The 16,075-nt window shown below is 41.2% G+C and overlaps 4 protein-coding genes across 4 annotated transcripts in view; 3 read left to right on the plus strand and 1 right to left on the minus strand.

Moving 5' to 3' along the window:
- LOC307201976 (vomeronasal type-2 receptor 26-like) overlaps window positions 1-16,075 on the plus strand; it is a 237,745-nt gene that overhangs the window by 950 nt on the left and 220,720 nt on the right. The window lies entirely within an intron of this gene.
- LOC307200460 (olfactory receptor 11H6-like) lies at window positions 4,540-5,502 on the plus strand (the record flags this gene model as incomplete). The annotated part of the gene is made up of 1 exon (XM_079949000.1): window positions 4,540-5,502. The coding sequence occupies one exon, from the start codon at window positions 4,540-4,542 to the stop codon at window positions 5,500-5,502; it is 963 nt and encodes a 320-aa protein (XP_079805126.1).
- LOC307200462 (olfactory receptor 11G2-like) lies at window positions 8,329-9,288 on the minus strand (the record flags this gene model as incomplete). Its single annotated transcript, XM_079949002.1, has 1 exon — window positions 8,329-9,288. One exon carries the CDS (start codon window positions 9,286-9,288, stop codon window positions 8,329-8,331), a length of 960 nt encoding a protein of 319 aa, XP_079805128.1.
- On the plus strand, window positions 14,571-15,509 carry LOC307202030 (olfactory receptor 11G2-like; the record flags this gene model as incomplete). The annotated part of the gene is made up of 1 exon (XM_079951650.1): window positions 14,571-15,509. The coding sequence occupies one exon, from the start codon at window positions 14,571-14,573 to the stop codon at window positions 15,507-15,509; it is 939 nt and encodes a 312-aa protein (XP_079807776.1).

Consider the following 16,075-nt stretch of genomic DNA (forward strand, 5'->3'; position numbering starts at 1 on the left):
TCATATTACTACATCACAACAACACAAATTCTGCTGCAACATATAGAAACCTGATCATGCTGTTTGTTGTTTGTTTGCAGACATGGATGAATGCCTTCAGTGCCCACAAGATCATTACCCAAACATGGAACGGGATTCATGCATGCCAAAGGACATCAGTTTCTTGTCTTATGGAGAACCTTTGGGGATTGCTTTGGCAGTTCTTGCTCTTTCCCTTTCTTTCACCACAGCTTTGGTGCTTTGGGTCTTTATTAAACACAGAGACACTCCCATAGTTAGAGCCAACAACCGGAACCTCACCTATACTCTCCTCACCTCCCTCTTTCTCGCCTTCCTTTGTGCTTTGCTATTCATCGGTCGACCTGAGAAAGTGACGTGTCTCCTTCGACAAACAGCATTTGGCATCATCTTTTCAGTGGCAGTTTCTTGTGTGTTGGCCAAGACAATCATTGTGGTCCTTGCTTTCAGGGTCACCAAACCAGGTTCCAGGATGAGGAAATGGGTGGGGAAACAACATGCCACCTTCATTGTTCTTTCCTGCTCCCTGATTCAAGCTGTTCTTTGTTGTGTATGGCTGGCAACGTCTTCCCCATTCCCAGATTTTGATATGCACTCTGTGACTAAAGAAATTGTTCTGCAATGTAATGAAGGCTCAGTCACCATGTTCTACAATGTCTTGGGCTTCATGGGCTTGCTAGCAATTGTCAGCTTCACTGTAGCCTTCCTAGCTAGGAAGTTACCAGACAGTTTTAATGAAGCCAAGTTCATCACCTTCAGCATGCTGGTATTTTGCAGTGTGTGGCTGTCCTTTGTTCCCACCTATCTGAGCACAAGAGGAAAATATATGGTGGCTGTGGAGATCTTCTCCATCTTAGCCTCCAGTGCTGGTTTACTAAGCTGTATATTTTCCCCAAAGTGTTATATTATTCTGGTGAGGCCTCAGCTGAACAGCAGGGAGCAATTAAGAAGAAGAAAGGATTGACATATCTAACATTCTGTAGCCCTTATACATCTTAAATCAGCTGTGATAAACCAATGGGATATTTGCAGCTATTTTTATTCCCTCAATAAAATGTAAATGGAATGCAATTTGTATGTTTACTTGAGGAATAATTCTTTATAAATCTGTGATATATTTTTGTTAAATTCCTCTGTTCTAACATATCTGAGCATATAAGGATAATATACAGAATGGCTACTGTGGAGATCTTGGCCTCCAGTGCTGGGTTACTGGAATTCATATGTTCCCCAAAATGTTTTTTTATTGTGTCGAGGACTGAACTGAACAAAAGGCAGCAGCTTAGAAAAATAAAGAATTGACGCAACTGTCTTGTTCATTACCATATTCAATTGCCACCATCATGTTATATTTTAATTGGAATGGAGGTCTAAATCACTGTTTGGATTTTTCTGCCAATTTTGAATATTTGAAAAACAATGTCCTTCCCTAGAGGCTTGGATCTTTCAAGTTATTCAAAACTATTTCAGTTGCATGGTGCCTGAGGTGATATACTTGATTGTTTTAGAAAGTGTATGACCTGGTAAATCTATAGCCAGCTGCAGGGTATGTCACCCAATATAAAGTTAATTTCTGGAGCTGTAAGGGGTTTTTTTAGGTTTTTTTTTATTTAAAAAATCCTTTAATTTGTAAACCCCATTGATTCCAATTTGGTGAATGAGCATGATCTACTTGCTCTGCAGAATGAGAAATGTTTAGCTATTGGGAGTAGGGGTGCATCAAGAGGTAGCAGTTTTGCCTTCCATTCTTTCTATACCATCAAATCTGACTTTCAAAAGGTTAGTTATGCCTGAAGGTCCCAGGCCACAGAGAGGTTAGGCTGGCCTCAACTAGAGCCGGGGCTTTCTTGGCTGCAGCTCCAATCTGGTGGAATGCTCTGTAACAAGAGACTAGGGCCCTGAGGGACCTGACATCTTTCCGCAGGGCCTGCAAGACAGAGCTGTTCCACCAGGCCTTTGGTCAGGGCGCAGCCTGACTCCCTCCTCTGGCAGCCTGCACAGTTGCCATCAATTTGATTTTAATTAATTTTTATAATCAAATGTTTTTAGAATGTTGGATTATTTGATTGTTGTTAGCCGCCCTGAGCCTGGCTTTGGCTGGGGAGGGCGGCATATAAATAAAATTTTATTATTATTATTATTATTATTATTATTATTATTTGCTCATGGCTGTTGTTGTTTTTTGTTAAGGGAGTGATTGTAGAAAATCTCAAACTCTACCATCTTCCATTTTAAATTATGGAACCCGAAGCTTGCTGGTTCAAAAGAATATTACGTAAATGAGCAGACTGTCTACGCCGCTTAAGATTAGGTACTGCAAATCTTCAAGAAATTGACAGTTTTATTTTCAACCCCTTTCCCGATGATCCCTAACATGAAATTAATTCACAGCTGTCACACATGGCTCCACAATTTCACCAAGCTTTCTACTATTAAGCCAACATCTCTTTCCATGCCAGTTCACACCTAATTAGTGTGTATGTGAAGTTAGGGTTTTTGGTCCCATGTGCATCACTTTACTCTTATTTACACTGAGTTACATTTCTGCCCCTCCTCAATTTAATGCACATTTATGCAGTGGGAAAAGACTCTTTTGGAGCTCCTCACAATCCCCTTTTGTTTTTACCACCCTGAACAGTTGGGTGTCTTCAACTCAAAATAACAGACAATTGCCTGTGTGGAATTACCCATGTTTCACTATAGCAAATGAAGATCTTCCATCCCAAAAGAGAGTTTGTTTTAGTGGATAATGAGAACATTCCTTAGAGACACATCTCCAAGGGCTGCTGAATATTTAACAGCAGCATTCAAGCGTTAGTCCACAGACAAGTCTACCATCTCCTTCTAAACGACACAGGAAACAACTATATATTTCTTTTGCACAATCTGTGAACTCCGACACAGCCAAGGTGGTGAGCCTTCTGCTGGGGGGATTGACTCCTTACATGCTACTGAGGTACATAAATTGATACCTTTAACAAGGCAAAGGAGACTGTGGTAAGAGACCAGAGGGCATGTATTTCAATGGGTAGCCCTATTCAGAAAGATTATGGGCAAGGAAATGTTGACACACCAATATGGAGCATCATCTGAGAGAAAAAGGAAAGTAGGAGAGAAATATCTTTACTTATCTATTTATAACATTTGTACGCCGGCTCCCTTGGCCAATAAAGCGAGATGAGCGCCGCAACCCCAGAGTCAGTCATGACTGGACCTAATGGTCAGGGGTCCCTTTACCTTTACTTTGCCATACTCATAATCTAAAAAAGATCCCAGAGAAGTTTACAGAACAATGACAGCAGCAGCAGCAACAACAACATCATTGACAACATCATCATCATCATAATGCAAGAGGGTCTCAGAGGGAGGGAGGGAGGGAGGGAGAAACAAGTACAGGGCTCTCAGATGAATTCCTCAGAATTGTTATCCAACAGCATACAGAGTGCTAAAACTTGTCCACCCCTGATTTCTTACTAAATCGGGATGGTTCACAACAACAAAAAATACAAAATAAGAACACAAAATACATAATACATAAACAAACAAACAATACACTAGCACTAGATTCCTACACACATAAAAAGAAATGACTATGTTGATGACAACAGATGCTTAAGGAAGTCCACTCCTATGGACTAAAAGGATGTTTCAAAGAAATAAGAACATAGGTAGTCAACAGGATGCACTTCAGATGATGATGGACTACAACTCTCATGATCCTGGACCATTGGTTATCTTGGCTGGAGCTGATGGGAGTGGGGAGTCCAACATAATCTGGGAAGTGCCATTTAGATATTCCATGTTCTCACATACCAATCTGATAATGATATGGTGATGCACATTTCAGCGGTCATAGGTAAGTTTAGAATACTTGGGAAGGGCCATAGTTCAATGGCAGACCAACTGCTTTGCATACAGAGTATCTCTGGGGCACCTCACTGGAAACCTCAGAAGCTGCTGCCCATCAGTCTGGACCATTTTGAGGAAAAAGGACCGATGGCCCAACTTGTTATAAGGCAGCTTCCTATATTCTTCTGAAACTTTACATATTTTGGTCCTAAGAGCTATAATTTAGCTACCTACCTGTATATCTGTCTTTAAGTCTTTATCTATGTGCTATTGACTACTTTATTATGTTCATAATTTAGAGAATCTTCTGATTAAGTGGCCTATGATTTTCCCCTCAATAAATAAATAAATATAAATTAAATGGATGCAACACAATTACTTGTTATGCCTCATAACTGATATGCAATCTCAAGAATAAGTATATGTAATCTAAAATGAAGGAGGCAGAATATTCTGCTGCCCTCCTTAAAAGCAGCATGCCTGGTTAGTCTTTGCTTTTCAATGAAAGCAGAGAGGGAGACGCTGGTTTGTAGTAGTGTTTTCCTCTCAGTCTAAGGATTTATTCCCTTAGCACACACCATCCACAAATGATAAGCTTGCTGAGTCTACAGGCAGACAGGGAGATGATACTCGCTCTTGGTATGTGACTGTGTTTCTGTTTTGTGATTGCAGATGGAGATGGCCAATGGGACTGATGTCACAGAATTCATTTTGCTAGGATTTGGAGGTGGGCCAAAGAAGCATTTGCTGCTCCTCATTTTTTTGACCACTTTTTATGTGCTGACTTTGGCTGAGAACATGACCATTATCACCTTGGTCGTTCTAGACTCCCACTTGTCACGACTTCCCATGTATCTCCTTCTGGGCAGCTTCTCCTGGCTGGAGATATGCTATGTGAGCACCACTATACCTCGCATGCTCTTTGACCTAATAACCCTTCATGGAAAGATCTCTTTCCAGGCTTGCTTCCTCCAGTTCTACATCTTTTTTTCTCTTGGTTGCACTGAGGACTTCTTCCTCTCTGCCATGGCTTTGGATCGGTATTTAGCCATATGCCACCCACTGCGTTACCCACAAATTATGTCCCAGAATGCCTGCTATGCCCTGATGGCTACCTGTTGGATCCTTGGCTTCCTGTGGAACCTTGTCCCAGTGACTTTGATCTCCAAGATGTCCTTCTGTGGACCAAACGTCATTGACCATTTGTTGTGTGATCCTGGGCCACTTCTGTCTCTGGCCTGCCCTCCACTAGGAAATGCTCCTTTCATCTATCAGATATTCGTAAATGCTGTGATTTTGGGTAACTTATTGTGTGTCATCCTGTCCTATGGTGCAGTGATTCTCTCTCTGATGAAAACCTCTAGCCAAGGAAGTCGTAAGAAGGCTTTCTCCACCATATTTTTCCACCTAATGGTGGTGACGATTTTTTATGGTTCTGTGGCAGGGGTATACGTAGCTGCTCCAGGTGGAGAAAGCAACTCAGAGGTCACAAAGGCAGCAACAGTCTTTTATGCTGCCGTCACACCTGTCCTCAACCCACTGATCTACTGTCTGAGGAATGATAAGATCAAAGAGGCAGCAGGGAGGTTGTTGAAGAGAATGGAGAAATGTTGGTGCCCTGGAGAATATCGATAGTGTAAAAATTTTGGAAGAAAAAAAGAAGGAGAAGCAGAACACCAGCCTTCCACAATCAAAATTGTGGTAGGTTGGGCTGTTGCACTTATTATAGCAGATGGGTGTATCACATTTCTGAAATAAATAATTTTTTACATGGAATTCTTGCTGCTAGAAGTATGATACATTGGCCAGTTTATACTAGCATGGTTTTGTCTTTGTCTTTGTTTTACTTAAGAGAATATTCAAAAATGGTATTTCCTGAATGTGTCACAAAGCAATAGGGTTAAGACAGAAACTTTGTGCCCCAGAGGGAAGGCACAGATTAAGGAAGCAGCTACCAGCAAGTGGCTCAACACAGACAGTACAGAGACCGAGCAGGAGGGAGAGAAAGAGAATGCCAGCTGGTTTGAATAAAGCCCATCATTTTCTGTTACTCCTGCCTGATTATTATAAAAAGTGCATATAATGATAATTAGCACAACTCGAAACATTCTCTACTTTCAGTCTTGCTTTGAATATGTTTCCTTCAAGTGCTGAACTTGGGATGGGCTGTGCCAATTGTTTTGTAACCAAATTACACCCACCACAATGAACAAAAGGGAGGTATCTGGATAATTGGCAAAGTATGCAAAACTTAGAAGGTGGGGGGAGGATAAAAGCTCCCTCCAAAACAAGAGGTAGGATTGGGGGCAGGGGGTAAAGGTTAAAATTTAATGTGCATAACATGTAATGTTTGCATGCATGCACTGAAGTTAAAACTTCTGTAGAGATTTGCACTCTGGCGATCTTCAAAGGACACCTGCCCATCCCAGCAGGCCTGGCCGGACCGGGAGGATACACCACACATATGACATCATGTATGTGGAATGCCTGCCCCCCCCCATGTTGTGCCCAACTTGGTGTGCCTGAGATGAAGGGCAGTATACAAATTCAAAATACTACTAAAAATCATAATAATGTTATTAATGGGTGCTAGACATTGTGGCTACAGTTTCCCTACATTGTTGTGTTGCTGGTAGACACCGGTGGGGTGAATTGCTTGTGTGTTTACACATAGGCATCTGCTGGGTCCGTGAGAAGAGGATGCTAGTCTACATGGGCCCCTGGACTGATCCAGTTAAGTTCTTATATTCTGTGCTGTTTAACATCTACAGTGTATGAAAGCACTTATTGAGGTCATCTAAAGATATAGAGCAAATAGAAAATAGTACTTGGCTACAATAACATGGATATTAAATCTAACGAATTAGTAACATTTATTTATTTATTTATTTATTTATTTATTTATTTATTTATTTATTTATTTAGTCCACCTCATGATCACTTGATGTCTGCAGATCTTGAAGTTGTTTACAACAAAGAAACATTTTAAAATGTAATCCAAATCTATAAATATACAATGAGCACAATTTCAAATGATTTTTTTATTAAGAAAAATTGCAAAATATTACCCAATATACACAATTTTAAACCATTCATGCTTATATTGCAGCCAGATGGATCACTTCACAACAATGAAAGACCTAAGCTTGGATATGTGTGTGTTTGTGTGTATGTTTATACAGTGGTACCTCGGGTTAAGAACTTAATTCGTTCTGGAGGTCCATTCTTAACCTGAAACTGTTCTTAACCTGAGGTACCACTTTAGCTAATGGGGCCTCCTGCTGCCGCCGTGCCACCACTGCACAATATCTGTTCTCATCCTGAAGCAAATTTCTTAACTCGAGGTACTACCTCTGGGTCAGCAGAGTCTGTAACCTGAAGCATCTGTAACCTGAAGTGTCTGTAACCCGAGGTACCACTGTATCTATATAGGCTTATAGCCATTCCAGAACAGTTAACCCACCAAAAAGATTTATTCAAGGGACAATCAATACCAGGCCTATTCTTAGTGTGGCATCACTTTACCATTTATACAAATAAAAGAGACTCTGCAAAACACCCACCCACCACAAATTACAGTATACACAGATTTGGAACAAAGACTAAACATAAGTGATAAGAACTAGAAATTGACAGAGGTTTTCTCATCCAATAACAGCTCACTGGGATGATGCAAAGCATCTATCTGTGCTTCCTGTTGCACCTGTTAAGAAAATCAGTGACCCTGTCTGCTTTATGCCAACATGCTCACTGTTTCCATAAGCCCCCCTGGGAGATATGTACCAAAAATCATCATTTTACAATGACATATTTTTTTGTTATTAAAGTGAAAATAATTAGAATTTACTCCAAATGCAGGGTGGGGGTCCTCAGTCACACTCCTCTTCCCAAGTCACACTCTCACTAACCCTGCTTCACACCCCAAGTGTTTTTCCCTTGATGGAATATTTCCTTGAACTTAGCTGATGCCTCCTGCTTGTTTAGCTGGAGAACAGAGAAGGTTGTGTGAATGTGTATGGAAACTAATACAAAGCTAGAATTCACATTCAGTGCTCTGCCTGCTTTCACCTCTGGCCCTGCCCACTCCCATGTGCTCCTCTGGAAGCTTGACAAGAAGGCAACACAGCCTTTGGTCTGAATAGGCTTCCACAACCCAGATGTTATCAAGGGTAGTGAGATTCATTTCATTATAATTTAGTAACTGGCCATCAGACAAATTGTGAAAAATCCCAACAAATGGTTTCGGGTTCCTTCTTAAAGCTAAGAACTGAACTGCCTTGTCGGGGAATGTGGTCATCAGGTAACTATGAACTCATTCCTGATTTCTTATCATACCTTTCTTGATGTGCTGTGCAAAACACATCAGCAGAGAAAGTTGCTTCTCTCTATCCAGCTCTGTACATATCAGCTGTACATACTTGGGTGCTTTGCTTTGTTGTTGTTGCCTCCTCTCCCCACTTTTTAAGTTGTTTGCTTTCTCCCCAGTGACCTCACCTTTCTCCTCAGCAACCTGCCCACTGCCTCTTTCACCTGATCATTCCTCAAGCAGTAGATCAAAGGATTGAGAAAGGGTGTGATGGCTGTGTAGAAGAGGGTCACTGCCTTGGTGACCTCTGATTGGCTTTCTCCACCTGGAATCAAGTACATCCCTGCAACTGAGCCGTAGAAAAGTGTGACCACCACAATGTGGAATGATATGGTGGAGAAGGCCTTCCTACGATTACCTTGGCTAGAGGTTTTCATCAGGGTGAGAATTACAGTGCTGTAGGACAGCACAACAAAGGAGACATTGCCTATAATCAGACCATTGAGGCAAATCTGGCTGAAGAGGGGAGCATTTCCGAGTGGCGGGCATGCCAGGGCCAGAATTGGTCCAGGATCACACAAGAAGTGGTCAATGGTATTAGATCCACAGAAGGACAACAGGGAGATCAAAACTGCTGGGACAAGGTACCACAGGAAACCAACAACCCAACATAGAGCTACCAGAGTGTAGCAGAAGTGTGGGGACATTATGTGTGGGTAGCGTAGTGGGCAGCAGATAGCCAAGTACCGGTCCAAGGCCATGGTTGAGAGGAAGAAGCATTCAGTACAACCAAGTGAAAAGAAAATGTAGAACTGGAGGAAGCACTCATGGAAAGAAATGACCCCATGAGGGGAAGCTAGGTCAAAAAGCATGCGAGGCACAGTGGTGGATACGTAGCACATCTCTAGCCAGGAGAAGTTGCTCAGTAGAATATACATGGGAAGTTGAGCTAAGTGGTTGTCTAGAAACACCAGTGTGATAATGGTGATGTTCTCTGCCAAAGTGAGCATGTAGAGAATGGTGAAAAAAATGAGGAGCAGGAACCGTTTGTGCTGTCCAATTCCAAATCCCAGCAAAATGAATTCCTGGACAGAAGTCGTATTGTCCATCTCCATTTGGAATCAGATGGATGAATAATCACTCTAAACCGCATAGAGGTTATGTCTGTCTTCTTGTCTCTCTGTTACCACTGAAAGACAGAGGAAAAGTGATGCTTCCAACTTCTCTTTCAGATCACAGTTGATTATAAAAAGTAAACATGGTAAATGTATTCAGAATAGTTTGGCTTGGGTTAGTGTAATCTTGAACATATCTAAGCTTGACCCCTTGACCCTTATTGTGAATATTGTTCACAGTCTTATAGAAGTATTGTCACTTGGCTGCTGGAACCTGAGGCATTTAATTCATTGAAATTAAATAGCTGTCCATCAGCCTTTCTCCTAATTTTGCAATGATGCTTGTGTGTGTACACACACACATGCACAATATCTACAAAATGTGAATCTTGGGATAAAGTATATTTAGAAAGGCATCCTTTCATAAAGGATATATTTTAGAAATGTACATTTTTCAAGAAAATCCATTCAAAAATACTATTTTAAATGGGAGTTTTCTTGTAGCTATTAAAATACAGTTTAATGCAGCATCAAGACTGAACAGACTTATGAATGAACACCTGCAAAAGTGACATTAACTAGAAGTACACTCATCTACCTACAATTTTATTCCTAGTCTATCACCCCTGCAACACCACCTTTTGTTCTTTTGCAGATGGGTGACCCCCTCCCTAAAGCTTCTCAGCTCTTTCCTGAGACAAGGAGCAAACATAGACCTGTGAAGCACCTTGAATGAAAGTCATCCCATCTTATGTTACTAAACAATTTAATTGATACTTTTGAGTGAGATCTATTCCAAAATTCTATATTAGTGCAATACCTTTATTAGACCAACCAAAATATCACAAAATAGCATGAAGGCCTTCATGTTCCCCAGAATTCTTCATCGGACTAGATGTCAAGCAAAGTTGTGGCGTAGGGTGCTGGGGAGAGAAGAAACTTTGGGTGGTGGCAAAGCCATGAGCCTACACCTTGTATAAGGGCCTTAAGATGGAGCATAGGAAGAAGGAGGAGAGATGTGACTAACACTCTTCTCCCATGTTCTGTCTTAACACTTTTGAGATACAGGTTAGTGGAACAGTCAACTCCCCCCTACAACCCTTTCATTGTGTACCATCAAGTCCAATGAAGCTTCCACTCTGTTTAGTGACATTTCAGTTGACCTAATAAAACTATTGCCCATGTGATTTAGAGATTTTTAAAAAAAGGTCCAGTGAGGTTACATTTAGTTAGTTAGTTAGTTAGTTAGTTAAGGTGGTGTCAATTTGCAAGATAAGAGGGTTTGTAGGCTCCAAATGAAGGCAAAGAACCAAATTATTTATTTTGATTGTTAAATAAAAATCAGGGATGCAGCTAGGAATCCCAGAGACATCTCACAGCCTTTCCCAAGTACTCATCTATGTCTCTCTGACCACACACTTCTATAATGATCTATCACATTTCCTTGAAACAGTCTTCAACTCTTTTTAGAAGGTGGCACTCGTTCAGATCTGATCCTCCCCAGTTCCACTCCAGTCTCCATTTCTTTACCTCAGTAATTTTCGATACATTCCTCCATCCAGCTGAAGGCTCATCACAAATGTTGTGTTCGGATTTGTAGGTGGGAACATGTTGCTGTTCCCTCTGCCTAACATGGGTGTTCAGTTGTCATAATCATGGGCTATATGAGAAGAATGAGTGAGTCTTTGTATCTACTACAGAAACCTTGAATGCTCCTGTTAAATATTAGGTGTCCCTTGGGAATGTGTCCCTTAAGAACCAATGCCATTAGCTATTAAAAGCCAAGAGACAGGTTACTTCCTTCTACCACGGTGAAAACACAGATAATTTCCATTGTTAAAAACCTTTGTTTTCTTTCTGGCTAGACAGGGACTGAATATTCTGATTGTGCTTTGTGTGAATTCATTCTACCCATTTTTGGCTCCGCTGCTGACTTGTATTTACCCCCAATTCATTGGACTCTGAGGCAATGTTTGGTTATTTTTAATCACCTTGGTTGAAGATTGTGGTGAAAAAAGTTACCTCAACAGGTATATCATTCTCTTACTATGTCTAAAGGGCACCAAATCAATGGTTAAACAGAGCTTTTTGGACATAGCTTCAATGACCTTCATGGGGACCCTGTTCCCCTCAGTCACTGGGGTTACCATGCCTCCCCTGTAAAGATGTGATACCATACTTGGGATACTTAACAATCCCTAAATATAGCAAGGTTTTCTCTCTGGTAAGGTTTAATGTTCTCCCTTCCAATTTATTAGATGGCAGATACAATAAAACACTAATGAACAATGGATACTTCCCTTCTAGCAACACAAAGGTGGATTCTGTCATCCAAAATGCCCCATTACACAACCCCTCCCTGGCCACTCTTATGAATCTATTTGCTTCAGGTTCCAAGAAGTCACTCACAACGCAAATGGCAATGTTATTGAATAAGACCATTGTTATCAGACCACTTATGATTCCTCTAGCTATTATCGTCATTGTGTGCTTTCAGTTGTATTAATGTGCATTTTTATTTATGCTATTTATTATTAATGTTTTAAAATGTTTTAATGGTGTCTTTACTGCAAAAAAATAAAAAGAAGAAGAGTAATCAGATGGGTGCATTGTGTCGTGGAACAGGTTCTGTGGTGGAATTTGGAGCAAGTTCTAAAGCCCCCACTCTCTGCTTCCTGGAGTCTGAAGCAAAACTAGCTAAATGTGCAGTAATAAATTGTGACCGAAGTGATCTGAAGCACTGATTCAGACCAAGCCTTTGCCCAAATAATCCCACAAAAATAAAGACTATATTTCATTCACAATATTAAAATAGTAGCACAGTATGAACCCCGTTACCAGATAGGAATGAAATATTTAAGATGCTTTAATTGACTTTTTAGCTGAAATTTCTTGCACTGCAGGGGGTTGGACTAGATTATTTATTAAGTTTATATACCTCCCTTCATCAAGCAATCCCAGGACAGTTCACAGAACAAAATAAAAGATAAAACACAATTAGATAATTAAACTGAAACAATCTTCTTCTTCGGCGATCACTCGTAGCCGAGTAAGATTGTCTTCCCTAAACACGGTTTAAACAATGAGTTTGTAAAACTATAACCACCTCCTTCCCACAGATACATTTTAAAGGCTGTAGGATATTAATCAGCCAAAGGCCTGGTTGAAGAAGAACGTTTTTGCCTGGCGCCTGATATAATATAATATATTTACATTATGAAGGCGCCAGGCAAACCTTCCTGGGGAGCCAATTCCACAAACAGGGAGCCACTAAAGAAAAGGCCCATCCTTGTGTTGCCACCCAGTGGGCCTCACATGAAGGTCCCTTCCCTTCCCTTCCCTTCCCTTCCCCTGAACCTAAGCTTCATCAATGAACCAAAGCTTTACACACAGAGAAAACCCAAGTTGAAAAACAGGACCACAGTTTGGGCACTGGCCTTGCTCAGATTCTATATGTTGGCAAACTTATCAGTAAACAAGCTACCAAGCAGCAATGAGTCAGACCTAGCTCAGTATTTTTTTTTTTAAATGATATTTATTAAAGTTTCCAATTAATACAAAAAATAAACATACACAAAAAAAGAAATAATAAAAACACAAAAATACAAAAGCAAAAAAGAACAGTTAAAACAAATGTAGTTTCCATTACTCATTTCCATTAACTTATTTCCCAGACCTCCTCTCACCTCCCCCTTTTGTATTCCCGTTCAAATTCTTAATTCAGCAAATCCTAGCTCAGTATTTTTTTATACTCACTTAATAGTGGCTCCCCAGGGCAGAAGTCCCAAACTGAATAAGATATGGGGGGGGGGTAGGTAAGGCCCGCCCCACATAATCACATGGCACAGTGCACTCACAGCATCTGAATGGCAATGCCCATCAACTTTGGGGGGCCCTGCTCCCCCTCAGCCCTTAGGAGTTGGCTCCTATGCCCCAGGGCTTCAGCCGGGGTGTTCAGCCATTTCCAGGGATGCCCTAACACTAACCTATGGCCCTTCCCCAAAAAACTTCCAATTGGTGTATTTCTGAATATGATTTGGCCACATGGCATACCACCAAATTTCCTCAATAGTTTGTGAGTTCTTCCTTAGGTTCTTTAAGTCAGGGGTCAGCAAACTTTTTCAGCAGGGGGCTGGTCCACTGTCCCTCAGACCTTGTGGGGGGCCGGACTATATTTTGAAAAAGAATAATGAACAAATTCCTATGCCCCACAAATAACCCAGAGATGCATTTTAAATAAAAGGACACATTCTACTCATGTAAAAACACGCTGATTCCTGGACCGTCTGCAGGCCGGCAATTGGGCTGGATCCAGCCCCTGGGCCTTAGTTTGCCTACCCATTCTCTAAGTGTTGCACAACCTTAACCATAGTAATACACAAAGGATTGCAATCAGTGACTTTTCTATTTCCTTTAGTTAGTGATCTTGTTTTATTTGTAATGCGTGTTTTGCTGCTTGTATTTTAAAATTTATCTCAAAATAGAAATCCATTTTTAATTAAAAAAATTAAAAAGAAAGAGAAGCACCTTCCAATAACCCAATTTGGAGAGTTTGGGATATTAGCAAACTAAGATATTATAAATTATAAGGTCTTCAGCAATCTCTGTGGAGCTCTTGCTTTGAAGAAAAACAGAATTACCCTTGATAGGGCAATTCTCAAGAGTGCTTCCTTTCTTAAATTAAAACCTTTTCAAATAATGCTCTGAGCTTAGCATGGCACCCACAACTAAGATCTTCAGACACACCCTGCAGTGCAGTCCTTTATTTCTCAGTTACGAAAGCCAGTTCTGAGCAGGTGAAATGACAAAATTAAATATCCACAGACTCTAAATACTGAGACTTTATCTGCATCAGGTCTTTGGATGGTTGGATCAGCTTTCTGTGTGCTGTTGAGTTGAACGCTTTGTTGCCTTGGCAGACAATTTTTTTCCTGACCCAAATTCATGTTGCTGTCATCTACTTGCTTGAAAGTTGCTATACATTCTTCAGAGATCCTCAATGTGAAGAGGTACTGAGACATTTCAAACACAGCAGTAGATGAAAAAGGGTTCCAGAGAAACTTCTTTAACCCTCCCTTTCTCCACCCAGCACAGTAATTCTACCCTACTGGTATTCTTCTTCTGCAAATTAACAGATACCAGTCCTCATCTCGGAAATAGCTTAATGCTGAGGACAACTCTTGCCACATCAACAGAGACTTTATCCATTCCAAACATTAGATTAACATTTTAACACTTGATAATTTGAGGCTAGCTTCCAGGCAGTTTTGTGTGTGATCCAGATGGAGCTGGTCAATGGGACCATGGTGCAGGAATTCATTCTGCTGGGCTTCCAAGTTGGACCACAAGGACGCCTGCTCCTTCTCATCTTCTTCACAGCAGTCTACACCCTCACGTTGGCTGAGAACTTCATCATCATCATGATCGTGGTTCATGATGCTCGCCTGGCTCGCCTGCCCATGTACATCTTGCTGAGCAACTTCTCCTGGCTGGAGATGTGTTATGTGATGTCCACTGCACCACGGATGCTCTTTGACTTGTCCTTCCCAGGTGGGGTCATCTCCTTCCATGCTTGCTTCCTCCAGTATTACATCTATTTCTCCCTTGGTACTTCTGAATGCCTGTTCCTCTCAGCCATGGCCTTGGACCGGTTTTTGGCCATCTGCCACCCACTGCGCTACCCACAAATTATGACCCCAGATTTCTGCTATGCCCTGGTGGCTGCATGTTGGGTTTTCGGTTTCCTGTGCTACATTGTACCAGTGTTTTTGATCTCCAGGTTGTCCTTCTGTGGCTCCAATATACTTGATCACTTTGTGTGTGACTCTGACCAACTCTTAGCAGTGGCCTGTCCTCCCCTGGGGTACCTCCCCCTCTTCTGCTTCATTGTCACCTCTTGTGTGATTATGGTCACCTTCCTTTTCATTGTGGTTTCCTATGCATGTGTAGTATTCTACATGGAAAAAAGATCCAAGGAGAGCACTGGCATCAAGGGTTTTTCTACAGTGTCTTCCCACCTAGCAGTGGTGGCATTCTTTTATGGATCTGTGGCGGCTCTGTATATAGGGCACAGTGGAGAGAGTCACAGCGACAACACGAAAGTGATGACTCTATTTTATGCTTTTCTGGTTCCTATGCTCAACCCCCTCATCTATTGTCTCAGGAATAATCAAGTGAAAGAAGCATTGTTCCAGTTGTTGAGAACAAAGAGGGTGATGTAGGAAAGTGGAGGGGAAAGGGATGTACCGTATTTTATCTGGAATAAAAGTGGGAGGGAGGGTGACTTGCCAAGGAGCAAGGAATTGTTTTGGGATCAGATAGGCAATAAAGGATTTACCAAGTGTGTACTTCAACATGTTTTATTGGTAGATGAGAATATGAAGCAGAAAGCACAGAAAAGCAGATATAACATATCATCCTTTCAGTTGCTGGGAGATCATCTCCTGTGCAATGGTACAAAACTCCTGAGAGTGAAGTTACATCCTCTCAAGTCCTTCCTATTCTCAAGGTCTGTCTGACAACTTCACTCAGCTTTATATACAGTTTTCATGTCTTAAGATGAAGCTACCTAATCTTCTACCTTAATGGCTGCTAAGTGCAGAACCAATGTGTGACTTTAAAGGACTGGCTGATAGCCAAGGAGAAAGCTCAATTTCCTGTGCTAACCCTATGCACTTAAGGTAACTGGCAGCTGTTCAGTGATATAATTCAGTAACCAGGAAGGAAAACCCACAACTGCTCTTCCTGGTCTTAACCAGAAACCCAGTAGCCCTTAATCATGAGCTAA

This window comes from Podarcis cretensis (genome assembly GCF_951804945.1).
Source record: "Podarcis cretensis genome assembly, chromosome: 13".
In the NCBI taxonomy this organism is placed as follows: Eukaryota; Metazoa; Chordata; class Lepidosauria; order Squamata; family Lacertidae; genus Podarcis; species Podarcis cretensis.